At 40.9% G+C, this 16,243-nt stretch overlaps 1 protein-coding gene across 1 annotated transcript in view; it reads right to left on the bottom strand.

Annotated features, from left to right (window-relative positions):
* cftr (CF transmembrane conductance regulator) overlaps nt 1-16,243 on the bottom strand; it is a 32,580-nt gene continuing 16,337 nt past the window's right edge. The window contains exons 13-27 of the mRNA XM_067492938.1: nt 15,384-15,470; nt 13,672-14,461; nt 13,410-13,538; nt 13,273-13,310; nt 12,858-13,144; nt 12,332-12,411; nt 11,100-11,250; nt 8,454-8,681; nt 7,099-7,199; nt 5,025-5,255; nt 4,011-4,166; nt 3,740-3,829; nt 3,338-3,510; nt 2,297-2,402; nt 1-1,228 (exon numbers count right to left, since the gene is read on the bottom strand). Of these exons, the coding sequence (XP_067349039.1) occupies nt 1,013-1,228; nt 2,297-2,402; nt 3,338-3,510; nt 3,740-3,829; nt 4,011-4,166; nt 5,025-5,255; nt 7,099-7,199; nt 8,454-8,681; nt 11,100-11,250; nt 12,332-12,411; nt 12,858-13,144; nt 13,273-13,310; nt 13,410-13,538; nt 13,672-14,461; nt 15,384-15,470 (2,863 nt within the window). The 3' untranslated portion in view covers nt 1-1,012. The remainder of the gene's footprint in view (nt 1,229-2,296; nt 2,403-3,337; nt 3,511-3,739; nt 3,830-4,010; nt 4,167-5,024; nt 5,256-7,098; nt 7,200-8,453; nt 8,682-11,099; nt 11,251-12,331; nt 12,412-12,857; nt 13,145-13,272; nt 13,311-13,409; nt 13,539-13,671; nt 14,462-15,383; nt 15,471-16,243) is intronic.

Genomic DNA, 16,243 nt, shown 5'->3' with positions numbered 1-16,243 from the left:
TTTTTTTTTAAATACATCTGTACTTTATTTAAAGAGCAACTAAAAATGTTTTGGATTATTAATACAACGGACTATTGCCTTGTAAACACTGATGAGTACCACTGTTCGTATTTGAGTGTGTTGACTGCAGTTACTGTTCTCTTTGCCTGTCATGCATGTTACAGTACACACACACACACACACACACACACACTCTACAAGACACTGTATGTGCACAATTATATACACAAGAATTTCAATATAGCAGTAAATCCGTTTTGGATAAAAATCAACTACAAATGTTTAGATTCGGTATAAATTGTTTTCCGACTACAGTTTCTCTGGGTTACAGTGGAAAGTCTCAGACAAAATGACCAAAATGCCATTTCAAGGAAAATGTGGTTAAGAAAAGCCCGACCATATTTACTCTTTCCCACTTTGGAAAAGCTGCAGTGTTTTCAAAGTAGAAAGGCTTAGTGTTTTTGTGCCACGCCTAAAGCCAAATGAACAGTAAAAAGACGAACCTCGAGTTTCTATGTGACGAGAAGGAAGAAAAATCGGTGGCTCGATCTCAGCGGAAAAGGTGCAGCTAACACCAAGTGGCGTGAGCCGTTACGGTAGAAGCAGCAGCTCTGGTGTGAGGCGACCAGTACAGAGTGTAGGTCAGAGGTGCTTTGGACAAGCACAGAATCCCACAGGGGATCCAGCCCAACTAAAATGCACAGGAATTCATGTACGGACTGAAGTTACATTAGCCAGTGAAGCCAGCTAGACAGTTCCATACCTGACTGAACTAAAGCATATACATATTTTTTTATTAAATCTCAATCTTGGTATTTTACAAATATGGTAAGACAATTGTTAAAACACTGTAATAACTTTAAAATAACTTACAATCTTTAACCCCCAACCACCAGCATCCCCCAGAATTCAGAGTGCACCTAAGCTCTCTGGGAAACCCTACACTGCCTGGAGGTCAATGTCCATGGTTGTGTCACGGGATGTGTGTGTGTGTGTGTGTGTGTGTGGCCGGTTAGAGGCGAGTGTCATGAACGTCATCCTCAGCTTCTTCCGGCAGAGACGAGATCATGCCAGTCTGTGGCGCCGTCCTCTTGCTGGAGTTGAGGCGATGAAGCGATGGGAAGAGGCGGAGCCGGTCAGCGGGACTCATGGCCTGTTTCAGGTGACTCGTCTCATTCAGCAGTTTCTGGAGGGAGTCATAGCTTTTCATGGAGCTGCCTTCTATCATCTGCACAGACGGAGAGAAGTTGCTTACACATTTACAGTATGTGGACTTCTAATCACACAGTGTCTTTTGAAATATATTGTTTCAATCATTTTAAAAAGGATGTGAATTCTCAAACCTGAAGGTCGTCTAGCTTTGAACCCTTTAAAATACCAGTTAAATCCTCTCAGGTTGTCAACCTGGCAATTTCCCTCAAATGTGGCAGTGGCACCTTATAGTTTGCTAATAATGAGGTTATAGTGGGGAAAGTACAGGAGTTTCCCAGTAACTAGTGTAGCTCCTTAGTTTCCACACGTTTGACCTACTATTACCCAGATAGAGCCAACGCTTATACCAAGCTATTAACTGTTATTACTTTAGTGCTGACAGCTGTAAATTACCACTAATGGCTATTGCGTCTATGGTTATGCTAACTTCTGCAATGCAAGCTATACAAGCATCCTACTGATTTGCATTACTTGAACGATGAGAGCTAGTGAATGACATCTGGAATAGCCATTATGTGTATTCATAGAGAGCAATACATTTCAATTTATTGGACCTTTAAAAACAAAGTTAATCTGAGAAGTTCTGCGGCTGTGAAAAATATAAGATAAATCAAAAACCACCGTTCCATCCTGAGCGACATTAGATCCATAACAAGCTCACTCAGCTTGTACCATAAATAGGGTTAGTAGGTCACCCAGCTAACCTAGATTAAACTGGTCAACAGCCATATCCACTAATAAAACAATTCACTGGAACAAACTTGGTCATAAATCATACAGGATCCCAACATAACAAATAAAGAATAGATATTTGTACAGATCATCCATTTGTATTGGTTTCAACTATTCTTGATTTTCTTAGCACTTCAGTAATAATTGTGATACATAATTCTAGTACCATTACAGCCATTACCCTCATGTTAAGGTCAGGCCGTCTGCTTGTTCCACCCCAACAAACATATGCCCATGTCCAGCCCAAGTGGAACCACATTGCCGCTAACAACATTTAAACGACTGCTCATTTATTTTAAGTTGTGATAAGAGGCCAAGTCAAGTCGAGAGAAAACCGAGTCCCAAAACTCACAAGGAACGACTGACACTCCAGCAGCGACTCCACTCTGTGTTCTGATAGGATGACCGTGCAGCCAGAGAACGCGTGCTTCAGGGTCTTCCTTAGGACCTGTAATGTTCTACACACACACACACACACACACACCATCAGCATCGTCACCAGTGTGTCTAAAATGATAACATATTAGTTTAGCACAACACTAAGCTAATCTGCACTGCTTTCCTCCGGTTACACTAAATTGCTCACTGTATGCTCCATTTACCATCATGACCCTCTTTGCACACATGATTATGCGCACACACACACACACACACACACACACACACACACACACACAGTAGTTCTGAGTTACTGTAAGCACACTAGATTGTCACCATATGCAGTTACAGGAACACTACACAGATTGGATTTGGGTGACAGATGCTGCACTGTGACCTTACTTTACAGCCACCAACGTACTTTGTACAAGGAAATACACAGTTACTTTGTGTATTGGCTGTTTAACAATGTGTTAAAGGTTCTAATGTGCTCACTGTACCTGCCTACAAAATCACAAATACGTACAGACAGATGGGCAACATGGGTTGGACTCTTAATACTTAACGCTTCATAAATGTATCTGAAGCATCTGATGCAACATAGTTAACAAGACAATCTGCTGAATGATACTAAAAATGCTTGGAGGAGACCTGCAGAGTAAGGTGGCAACTGTAACTAGACAAGTGCAAAGTTAATTTAGAGCCTAAATTAACTTTGCACTTTTTAAGCTCCTACCAAAGCCATTTAAAAATGACTTCAACCTGTACTTCTGTTTTATTTAACAATGAATAAATTAAGATTACAAAAACCTCAAAGCATCTCTAACTCTGTAATTCTGTCCAACTTGTCTCAAGAAAAAGTTTGAAAACCGCTTCATAAAAAAACACGTATAACAATATTTCACTCTCTGGTCATTTACTCGATGTTGCACACGTACTTTAGCCTACTGCACATCTTACTGTACATGCACTGATTCACGGAAATGTGCAAAGAGTGTTTTTTGTCAATACTGACATGGGGTCGAGGTAAGCGGAAGGTTCGTCCAGCAGCAGGATGCGGGCCTTGCTGAGGATGGACCGAGCGAGACACAGCAGCTGTTTGTGTCCGTTGCTCAACACGTTACCTCCGTCCTCCAGTTGGAAGTCCAGCTTGTCTGGAAACTGTTCAATCACCGACTTCAAACCCACCTGAGAACTCACAGAACAGATTTTAATTAACTGAACATTATACCTTGCAGGACAGTTCATAGTCAATATCCAGCTGCTTTTTCAGTTCCATTGACTTGCTGGAGCACAGAAGGGATTTAACACTGTCGGTAATTAAAAAAAATTACTAACTGACAACATGTTTGGTAAAACAGACTAATTAACAAATCATAAACTATAATTAAGGCAAAGTCAGAGGAAACAGTCTCACCTCCTCAGCCACCCTCCACAACTCCTCATCGCTGTAGCGCCCATGTGGGTCCAGGTTCATTCGAAAAGTTCCAGTGAGAATAAAGACCCTCTGTTCAATAAAGTGAAAACATCCGGCTCGTTTAGAGCACATGCCTTAAAATGACATGTGACGAAAGTCATCATTGACAAAAACAGCTTTCCTGAATTATGTGGGGTTGTCGGGTAAGAGTCCAGCAATCACCACTTCTAGAAGTGTATAGCTAAAAAGCAGCTCGGCAGATGTACGGTACCTGAGGCACCACTCCAAAGGCCTTTCTCCAGGTGTGAAGGGAGACGGAGCTCCAGGAGACGCCGTCAATAGAGATTTCACCATCGGTGGAGGCCAGACGCAGCAGAGCAGACAGCAGGGTGCTCTTACCTGAGCCTGTTCGACCCAATAGACCCACCTATATGCATAAAACACGGACAGAAACATTTTAATTTGTGTCATGTGTGTTAAATTATGCATCTGCTTCAACACACGTTTAGCTATTGCACAGTATGTAGTATATTGGAATACAAGTATACCAGCCACTGGCTTGAGATTTTTTTTTTTTTTTTTTTTTTTAAGAAATCTCAAAAGCTTGGTCCTTACTTTTGTAGCTTTATGATAACAGTTGGCCCATGTATTGGCCACAGAGCAGCTAATGGGACAAGACTAAAGTAAATGACTTGCACCACTCTTCGATCCTCCAGGATTCACGGAGGAGCTCACACTGATAATTATTGCCAGGAGCAAAATTGCTCTAATTTACTCCTTATACTAAAACCTATTTAGCCTCTGACCAAGTTCTTCAACCTCAATTTGATGGTAGAAGGAATCTGAAATCCAGATTAGGCCATGAAGAGCTTACTGCCATTTCTAATCATTCTGCTGTTGGCCATTTAGTTCTGGTAATAGTCTTTTTTACTGCAACTGTCCTTTTCTCTGTTCTACCTGGTTTGTGTCTGTGTAATTTGGCCGTAGAGAACAATGTCATTTGGTTCACGTGTAAACTCTAATCTCCTATTTGTGATTTTAAACTCCACAACCGCATTCTCAGGTCACTGGGCCGAAAGGTCCATTTACTCGTCTTGCATGTATGAAGCAACATGTTGTATTGGTGTAGTGTTTCTCTTCTAAGTAGTGTGAATACAAAAATATTACAGCAGCTTTACACTTAACAAGCAAACAGATAATAGTTAATAAAGATGGCATCCATCAGAGTCCTGCTTCATTAAGGTCAAGCCTCCCACACCCCCTTTGCCCATCACCCAAGACCTACACTTTGTCCACCCTCCACAGAGAATGAGATGTCACTGAGGACAGCACGTCCGGCCTCTGTGTATTTGACAGTGAGGGCCTGGACATCCATGTGGCCGTGGTTGGGCCAGCAGTCATGGGCGTGAGGGTTGTCAATGACAAGATCTGGGCCACCTTTACCACCACATTTCCCCAGCAGCGGCTCCTCTGACGGCAGGTCGATGAATTTGAACACTCGATCCACTGAACGCATCTACGAGAGGCAGGAGAAAAAGGGGGAAAGGGTGACGTGCTTACAAATGATTGTATTGACATTTATAATTAGGTCTATTAATGTGCAAAAAAGGTTCTTGAAAATACAAAGAAGTTGGAACAGCCTGGATGCCCTTCTGAAGGCCCAAAAAGAAAGAAGGTTGACCTTTTAAAACATACAACGTTTCCTTATTTGAGTAATGTTTTAGCAAAAGCAAACTAAACGTACCTGAGCTAATGCTCGCTACTTTAGTAGCTAATCTGAATATCAATGTAATAGTTTTCAGGATGCACAGCAGTGACGTTCTTCACTCAAATCTGAATATCAGGCACTGGAGAATAGTGCCAACTCCCCTGAACACACACACACACACACAGTGTTACTTTGAGTGTGTGAATTGTGAACAAAATGTCCTGCACTGAGATAAGCTCTGGCAGTTCTACTGACCAAAATGTGAAAGAAAACAACCATTTGATGGGTACACGCTGGTTTAAAAAGAGCCTGACAAAGTCGTCACAATCACCAAAGACCGCTGAGCTACTTGCAGGTCACCTTGCTCTTCCTTCTAAAATACCTCATAAATAACAGTAATGAAGTGATAAAATGACATCTGCCACTTTTCAAAATTTAAGACATTTTAAATACCTCAATAAATTAAATTTAAGACCAAACAAGTGATGGGAATAGACAAAAGCCAAAAGCAGTCTTTTCACACTTAGGATACCAGTTCAAAAATGAACAACAAGGTAAACTGACAATAATTGGTTGCATGTTAGTCATGAGGTGACGCATGTTTTCTGGCAGGATAGAGAAAACCTTGACTGTAAAACAAGGCCTATAGGAGTTAGAGACAAATTAACAACAACTTGAAGATCTTTTATTATTTAAAGTTTAAGATTTCAATGAAAAACAACAAGCAGCACTAAGATTGATTCAGCCTCAGCCTCATCAGCTGATCCACAGTTGACCACAGTTTTGTACAAAGCAGTAAGATACAGTGAATTAGGAAGGTTATTTACCAATCAAGGTGGAATAAATTGTTGCTCTCATTCCGTTTGGGAGATGCTTCAGTGCAAAATCACATACGATATTTCCCACATCTATGAGGACCAATGTAAAGACGCCACCATGGCAGGAACCAATCCAACAATCACACAGTTAAATCACTACATTTGCTAAGGCATCTGAACTTGATTATGGGGTAAAAGATTGGTACAAACCAAACTGTTTCAAGCCAACACGCGAATGGCTGTTTGCAGGTAGGAAGCTCGTAGCAGAAAGCCGGCAGCCAGTTGAATTAAAGGTCACAATAAGTGAACGAAACTATATTATAAAAATTAACTAGGTGTAATCCGTGGCTGGAATTGCATTTCTGCCAAGTGATAGAAAAAATAGAATTGTCATTACCCCACTGAAGTATTCAGACTTTTAAATGAAGAAAAGCAGTGGGAGCTGTGCAGTGACTGCAGTTGTGACTTCATTGGGGAGTTTATTACATTACTCCAAGGCAAGAACCAAGAAGAGCTTTGACCAAGAAGAAGGACATCAAGATCCACTTTATGACGGGCCATCCGAATGCCCAGAGATACACACCAGTCTTAAACTACATATGAACTCACAGTAATGAACAGTGTACGTTGAATGCTGGGGGGCAATTCGAAAAGATTAAACACCTGATGAGCAGAAACATCCACGTACAAATGTGGCTGCAGACACAACCTTCCCTAATGTGCCTAACACTTGACAAGCTCTTGAACACCCACTGGCTGTGAGATATTTTAATGCAAGTCTGCTTTCATGACCATGATCTAAACAAGTACAGTGCTGTGTGTGTACCACATACCAGACCGTCCACAGTGATGCTGGTAAAGACAGCCCATTGGAAAGTCCCCAGGATGAGCATAGCCAGGGCCACGATGATGCCAACCTCCCCTGGTTTGTCCTCTGTGGAGAAGAGTGTGCGCGCATGCGCACACGCAAACACACACACAGTCCAATTAAAATGGCTCTAGCTTAGGTCAGAGTAGCACTCAAGTTTTGCAGCTCCATTGGAAACTAGTTAGCTATGAAATTACCCTTTAATCTGCTTTCAGAAAACACATGGTATGACGTAACAACAAGTGTGTGTATGCTTACCCCCCCCCATTCATTTATTTAAATAAACACATGCTTCCTTTTGTACATGACATTTTATCCAATGGCATTCCAACAGTTCTGATCAGTTTTCTCAGACAAACTGTTCTGTTATGATCTTGATATCTAACACTACACACTGTGACACACTGATAAGACTGATAAAGTGATAAGCCCCTTTACGTGATAGCCCGAGTGGAAATAATGAGATGTTTTCCAACCAACTTGCTGGAATTTCAAGATGTTCCTTCCTTGCAATTTCAACTGTGCAATCCTACTTCATCCTGTATAAAACAAGTTACTGTTATCGTAATTGTATCCTGTTGTATCTGTTCCTTACATTACTCGGATTTTGTCCTTTTTAAATACACGTAACTGCCTCGTTAAAGGGGACACACGGGAGCTTGTTATGCTTGTACAGTGGTCCGCATTTTAAGAATCACATTTATATTTAGCCGACGCTTTTATCCAAAGCAACTTACCAGTGAGGTACAAGGCATCAAAAATCACATATTCTAATCTGACATAATTGATCTCTTTTACTGCTAAAAGTAACTCAATATGCAAATACGAGAGGTTTCTTTGGGCTCAACCTTAACCTAGAACTTCCTTTGGGTCACATAAAAAAAAAATAAAAAACTAAAACAAATGAAAATATGTGCAATTACACTGAAAACCAGCTATATTTTATCAAAAGGAACAACCAAATAAATCCATAAAGCAGTTCATAACAAGATGAAGGGATATCAATAGTCTGGGAAGACCAAAGGAAACCCGGGGTAACATCTAGGAAACTGAAGACCTCGTTTGCAGTAGCGATTATCCATGTTCACAAGTCTACTATCAGGAGAACACAGAACAAAATGGTGTGCCTGGAAGAGTTGCAAGTAGAAGGCACAGTTCTCCAGAAAGAATAGTTTTGAAATTCTGAGGTAAAATTTAAAGTCATGTGACCTTCAAAACCTAAAAAAAAAATAATTATAAGTGGCACTGAATGTAATAATGTTTTGTAAACTTGAGAATACTGAACCATGCAACCCTCTAACCATCTTCCCCATCACTCACGGTTGGTTCCCACAGCGATGAAGGCAGCGGCAGTGAAGAACAAGACAAAGATCATGTCGCAGCGGAAGAGGAACCAGCGCAGCGTAGCCAGGTAGTGGAACCAAGTGGCTGTGTGTGTGTTCAACGCCTTGTGGAAGAGCATCTCAAAGTAAGTCTGACGTCCAAATGCCCGAATCGTCCACAGACCCTTCAGTGAGATGATGAGGTGGGAGAAAACAGGGCTACGAGCTGCAAGACAAGAGTAGAGACACTTTAAACGACAGTGACATTATGATATGCATGTCGTTTTATTTTTGCATCAGACTATGTGCAAACGTAGCTCATATCAGAGGTATTGTAAGGTATGTGCAACTACTGAAAACAATAAATAAAAATACCCCCCCACCCAAACTATTTGAAGCCCATTTTGGCACAAATGTGCTGCTATGAACCCGTGTTAGCTGAAAGAAAGAAATTACACCAAACAAACTTTTATGCTTTTGCTGCAGTCATAACATAAAGGGTTGATGGAGGAGAAAACGTTACTGATGAAGACACCAAACGCAATCTGTGGCCGTGTGCAGACCACCAACGCTGCTCCCACTGGGTACAACCATTATAGAGTTGCTCGATCAAAGCAACAAAAGCCAGTGAAGTACAGAACGAGAGCAAAGTCCACTGAATTGATCTAAAACTCACGTGAACCCAATGTTGTCACATTCATTGCCACCTATCTGAAGCCATCTTGGTGTGAAAGGTTTTTTAAAATTTTAAGAAGGTAGTGAAAAGTTGACTATTTGCCGTGTGTTGTTGCCTAATGGCAGTCAGATCAGGCAACGCTGTCCACAGCAATGTGCAAAGGCCTAACAAACCTCCTTTTATAATTGAAAGTATTTCTATGCCGTGTCGTTTTACCACCTTTATACAGTAATCTTCTCAGTGACTAACACATAATTTCCACTGTATTTTTTATTTTTTTTTTTGCAACTCCAGGATGGGGTTAGAGGAAATCCCAGCCCGGCTCATTTCTCTGAACCCGACGTGCTCTCTCAGCGGCTCCGGAAACATTTTGCTGTCATCACCCAAACACACATTCATTGACTTTATCGAGGGCAGAGCAGAGAAGTCAAAAAACAGAGAGCGGCATCTTCGTCAGCAGTACTGTGACCCGTTTTCTCATCCTCCACTGTATAAACCTGCTCTGCTCTCTAGGCAACTTAACCGTTCTTTACGATTCTATATGAATTTAAGATACATGTTGTTCTCCAATGTACTTTACATACTTGGTTTGTGGTTATATTGTACACTCAGTCTTGACCTGGTTCGGTGCATCAGGCTAAAGATTATGTATGTTATTAGACCTAATAACATTAACGAATGATGAATTGTACTGCAGGCGTTTCTATTGTTATTTCCTCACTGACACAAACATGGTGGAATTTTGCATCACTGCACCGAAGATGAAAAAATGTATATACATCGACCAACTATTGTCACACAGTTCTAAAGCTCGTGTAATTGGAGGAGAACCATTTGAAATCGCTGTGCCCCACTTGTTTTATGCGCCCACCCAACGAGGCAGCACATCCACCCTCATTCAACCCTTCCTCTCTCGTGTTTTTGTTCTTCAGCTTGCCCTCTGGCCCCAGGCCATCCTCCGCCTCTGCCTGCTGACGGCCATTTGTGATGACTGTGGCGTCTGACCCCAAAAACCTCGCTTCCTCTGTCTGCCTTTATTGGTTTTCCGAAAATGTTTTCACTCGCACTCTTCCTGAATTTATTTCACCACAGCATCTTTGCCGATTCCTTCTCTTCTCATTGAATCACTAGTCTATTCCTTAAATAAAAAACTCCCTCTATGTTTTTTTTTTTTGTTTTACTAAAAATTACGTGCTAGCATTCATTTTGTTCAAGGTCAGTTTTGCTACAACCTTTAAGTTCTTACGTTGTAGCACCGCTCAGCTTTCTTGAAGAAGAGAGGAGGCATAAGGCTACACAGCCTTTTCACTGAATTGTCACTTTAACAAGCACAATAGTTTGTGTAGTCTCTGGCCAGATCACGGTCACTCTAGGTATTTAGCTTGAATTACCAGAAATAAAAAATAACAAATATACTAGGATCATCAGTTGATTCAAATATTTTATTCATGAGTAATTGCAGACCGTCCATAGCTAAATCGCAATTATTGTGTTTTGTAGAATTTGCTGAGAAGAGACATTTTTTATGTTTTCATACTATTATCAGCATAGGAGTGGACACATGCTACTGATAATACTGAGTCAGTAGCTGATTTTCTCTTTATGAGCTGCAGCATCACTCACTGATCCTCTGGTCTATCCGAGTGTCTCTTTTGAGTTGGGATCTGTCTCCCCGCTGATGCTGTTGAGTTTGTGCAGGTTGAGGAGCTGCCCCGACCTCTGTTAGGCAGAAACAAAGACCCCAACGACACCTTCAAATCTACTGACGTCGCTCAGTGCGGTCTCCCATTGCAAATAAAACGCTGAGAATCGTCAGCATTCCTCCTCAGTTACAGCTGAGGCAACAGTGCATGTCAGAGTCCAAGTTAACGGCGTCACAAAAGAGGCATTAAAAGAATTTTGCGTCAGCACCGAAAGCCATAATACAAATAATTAAAACCACACACCTGCCTGTAGCCCCACTCTTACCTTCAGCCTCTAGTAGTTTGAGTTGCTGCCCTGTTCGTAGGAAGTACTTCCTGAGGATGACGAAGATGACACCCAAAGGGATGGCAGCGATGAAGATGTATGGTCGCATGATTGACACCGTGAAGATGGCCCCCGTGACAATCAATGTGAGCTGGTGTGAGGGGATAAAAAAAAAAAAAAGTAGTGATCATAATTGTGTGCCTTGTCTTGCAGTTTCAATCAATACAAGAATGGAAGGTGTAATTTAAATAAAAAATTTGAAAGTATTGGATTCAGATTTTTGTAGATTTGCTTTACAGCATTTATGCTTTGACTCCATGACGTTTGTAGTGAACGTACTGTCGCTAGTGTAGAAGCCTGTCGGTTCTTTCTTACAGAACCCTTCAAACCGTCAGTTTGGGTGAATCATGTCTGAAATGCCAACTTCACCTTTCTCTACAGATGTTTCATTATGGGGTCTCAATTTGGGCTTTGGTGGAGCCACTCTAGGATTCTTGTCGGACACTTTAGCCTCACCTTGACTGAAAACCTCTCTGTACTTTTCTGCATTCAACCTTTCTTCACTTTTAACCTGTCTACCTCTTCCCGCTGCGGAGATGCACCTGCCCCCACCATACTTTAGTAGTAGTGCCATAGGAGCCTGATTGATGGGACTGCTGAAAGGTTAATCTTTCTGATTCTCACATTTCTAAACTCTATGACCATTAGGTCTGGGTCACCTCCCTGAAAAAGCCCATTATCGGGTTACTTAATTTGACCTGCTATGAAACACCAGAACAACCCTGGTGCCTCAAGGTTTTCAAAGTTATATAGAGCCCGGTGTGCTCTTGAGAACACTCAGAACTTTAGAAATGGTTTTAAACCATTGTCCAAATGCAATGTAAATTTAGGAACTCATATACACAGGTTTATGCCAGATGGACTCTAGTAAGGTTCTGGGCTCATCAAAAAAAGTTAAGGCAAACAGAATGCACCAGATCACAATTTGAAATGGCACATCAAAAGCTGCCAATAGAATCTGATTTGATACGTTTTTAAATCATTTAATACATTTGCCCTTTTTTCATCATGTGCAGAATTATTGTCAAAAACGGCCAAAAGTGAAGTAGGAATACTTTCTAAACTGACTGTACAACTATGGGAGCGTAAATTTAGTAGTTGCTCTTATGCAGCCTTAACTTTAGTTTTAATGTTTTTATACCATGTCATGTCCATTGTGCTGAATAAATTACCTGTATGAGGTCAAACAGCACCAGAGGCAGCATGTCATCTATTGTTGCCATATCCTTGATAAATCGGTTCATGATTCTGCCTGGAACAGCACAAAGAATTAAAGCAGAACATTTAGTAGGCACTGTAGTCAGTGTGACCTCCGATATGTCACTACACGTAGACCTACCATACATTGATGAGCCAAAACATTAAATTCATCTGATCGTTTTCTTATTGTGGTGGGAAAAGGCTTGTATGGGCATTCTGACCAGTCTGCAGCCACGTAATCCCATTCACAGAAAGCAATGGCAGTGTGTTCTCACACCTGTCAGTCATGGCCAGTATTAAAATGTTCTCATCCACCACAAAATTAAAACCATCAGTTGTGGCAAGAAGGTAACAAATTAAAACAGCTGAATACAAGGATCCTGTTCCACAACTTAATATTTACATTTCACTTTCTTACTCCCAGAAATACCATAAAATATATACATTTAAAAAAACAAAAAACAAAAAAACAATGTAAAAGCAAACAAAAAAAATCACCTGTCTTCATTGTATTGAGCACAGCCATTGGGGCACGTAGCACAGCGCTAAGCATCTTTTCATGCAGCCTTTTGGACACCGTGAGTAATGTGTGCACCAATGGGAGACCCCTTAAGAATCCCAAGGCCAGCACGCTTTCTGATGTGGCCACGTAGATGTACATGATGTAGTAAGCACTGGTCGGTGTGACAATGACTGACAGTTGGACAGGGGACAACGAGGCGTTGAGTTGCTTCTCATTGATGCAGCTGGGTGATGAAGGGTTAGAGCTATCCCTGCAGATCTCTCTGGTAGACAAAAGCAAAAGGATTGAGAATAAAACACAGGATTTTAGCTAGGCCAGGGTTTCAGTAGAGCCTGGAACAATGTCGTCTGGTGTCTTTAGACTAGATGTCAGAAACAAGACGACACTCACTTAGTAATGAAGAAAACACCAATGACTGAACCAGCAACCTATTGGATTAGAGAGAAAATTTCTTTTGAATAAATTCTCACACAAACAAAAACACCTTACTATAAAAAAAAAAAAAAAAAAAAGGTTAGTGATTTTACCTCAATGACAAAAACAAAGAGGATAAAAATTAGGACATAGACTAAGCTCCTATTTGTAGTGACGTAGCGTAGGTAGGTGCTCCATGATGTAGTTTCAAAGTTATTTTCACGTTCATCAGCAAAGCATTGCTGCAAAACCAAAGTAAAAAAAAATCAAGCACATTTAGTGGGTAAGTGCAAAATCTTGAAAATAAGGCTGAAGAAAACAGATGTTTCTATTTATGTACAGAAATACGCCTTAGAAAGGACATAAAAGTTATACCTCCATGTCTTCTTCATCAACTTCCTCACTAATGTCATAAATGCTGTCTGTGGACAGGCGACGAGCGTAAATGTCCAGCTCAGATGCCAGCTCGCCCTGCGGTGTGATAGTCAGCTTTCTTCTGAAGGACGACTGCATCTGCTCTCTGCGCTCTTGGCCCTGAGCGTTGGTGATGAAAGCCAGGACAGACTGGCGCCTCTGGCCATTGAGATGCTGCAATCCATGGTGGTACAGGTTACCCCTGGGCAGCACCTCCTCTACTTGATCGTCCTCTGGGACGACAGAGAATTTCCTTTCAGAAAGTTCACGAACCCCATTCTCTGTTGTCATTGACTGGGGAGTATTTGCAGCCTGCTGATTGTTCCCAATGAAGGAGAACTTGCGGGCAGCTGCCAGGGGACTGAGTATGAGCGACTGCTTGCGCTTTTCTGGGTAGCAATCACCTACAGATTGGCTTTGGGATCCAGAAAGTATTAGTGGTGGTGGGGGCTGGCGAAATGACTGGCAAATTTGCTCTGGGCCACGGAAGCTGGCAGTTTCATCAACGGAGAACCTGCGGAGAGTTTCTGTAAGAATGGAGCTGCGCCGCTCTGCATTGATGTTGTCATAAGCTTCAAGGCCGAGGAGGAGGGAGCTGAAATCAGGACGCTGGGCCTGCAGCTCTGAGAAGGTGCCATAGAAGTAACAGTCTCCGTTGTGCAGCAAAAGGATTTTGTCTGCTCGTTTGAGATGCTCCAACTTGCTGGTGACCACAATGCGAGTCTTGGAGGCCATAAGTTTACAGACACATCTGTGTGGTGATAAAGTAAATCAGGACTGTAAAGACGAATCAAATCTTACAGTAGCTTGAGAAAGAACTATTTATTTTTTGTAGTTTTTATTTTAAATGAATAAAACTGCCAGTTTAGTTATTGACACTTAACTGACACATCATAACCCATGATGACAAAATGAAACTGAAATCGCTCATTTTCAGAAGTATTTAGACTTTGTTGTGACTCTACATTCTGTTTGTGCTAATTAGTGTCAAACTGAATTAACGAATTAGAAAATTTGGGCAAAGAAAATACGCAGTAACTAATAAAAATGAGGATAATATCTGTGTTACTATAAATGGAACCAAAACAGCAACTAGTGAAGTGTGAGCTGATTTCAACCACTTCTACTACAATACTCATACAAGTGAAATTTAGTGGAGTACAAGTAAAGTAAAAGCAACATGCAGTATATAGTAAGTAGGTCCAAATTTACTTAATTAAGTACATTTACCCAAGTACTATACTCAAGACAAGACGTCTGCCTTTCAACCTAATAAAAACTATTTGAATCCCAGATGATTGAGCATAAGAAGAAGATCTTTCAGGAAGAAAACAATAATCGGCCCCATCCAACTGTCCAAAATTGGAAACACTTACGCAGGGCGACTCAAAGCTGACATTTCTGCCAAAGGGACAGATTCACAGTAATGAATTAAGACTATGGATACTTTTGTAAATGAGAGGTTTCAGTTGGATATTAGATACATATGCAAATATATTTTAAATGTATAATAAAACAATTTGAAACACTGCCAAAGTCCAAATATCAAAGGAAACCTCCTTTTGTCTCATAAACCGGAGGTGTGTCTCAGACAAGAAATAACCTTGCCCTTAAACTTTAGCTCAAGCACCCCCACCTCCTTTACGTGAGCAACCCTCTGCTAGCATACGCACTTCTCAAAGATCTCTTTCTCCGTCACAATATCCAGGTGGGTAAAAGGTGCATCCAGAAGATACAGGTCAGCATCTTTATAGACAGCCCTGGGGGGGGATAATACATATACAGCAGGTCAGAGAAGAACAGGAAGTAAAAGAAAATTAGGAATAATATATACAGAGAAACCAAAAATGTGCAAGGAGGAAATAAGCTCCCTGTGGACCCCTGTGACAGTAACACCAGCGAATATTTATAGTAATGACAGAAGCTGCATATCGATGCCAGGACACTAAAACAATAAATAATGCATGGGAATAGGAGGGTGTCAGACTGTTGCAATCTGTGCGGAGTAATAAATCATAAGTATGACTCCAAGGCAGTCATCAAGTACACTAGTTTACCATAAAACACAGACAACCATAGGTAAGAACGAAGGGTAATTGTTATCAGATTTGGGAGGTTATGGTTATATATGATGAAGGCTCAATTCTTTACACCTTTGTTTGAATCATAATCAAACCCTAAATACTTGTACATTGTATTTTGCAGAGGTTTTTATTAGCTTGTAAGGACACCTGTAAAGCAATAATGATCATAGTAAAAGTCAAAAGTTCATGGCCCTGACACTACATTGTGCATGCAGACCTTTAATGATTTAAAGGGAAATATGCTGTTGCATGTATTATTCAGACTGTTTTTAATGAGAAGCTCTTGATTTGATCTTTTCATTGTGGAGCAGATGATCCCATTTCTCACTGTGACAAATAATAGATAAACTGATCTCTTCCGTGCTACTAAAAAAAAAAAATTTACTTTTCAAAATCATTTTCTACATTGTCCACTGGAAGACACTATGGTCAAGTAAAGGTTTAACAGA

Source organism: Channa argus, chromosome 23 (genome assembly GCF_033026475.1).
Source record: "Channa argus isolate prfri chromosome 23, Channa argus male v1.0, whole genome shotgun sequence".
In the NCBI taxonomy this organism is placed as follows: domain Eukaryota; kingdom Metazoa; phylum Chordata; class Actinopteri; order Anabantiformes; family Channidae; genus Channa; species Channa argus.
This window is presented reverse-complemented; position numbering and strand designations above follow the sequence as displayed.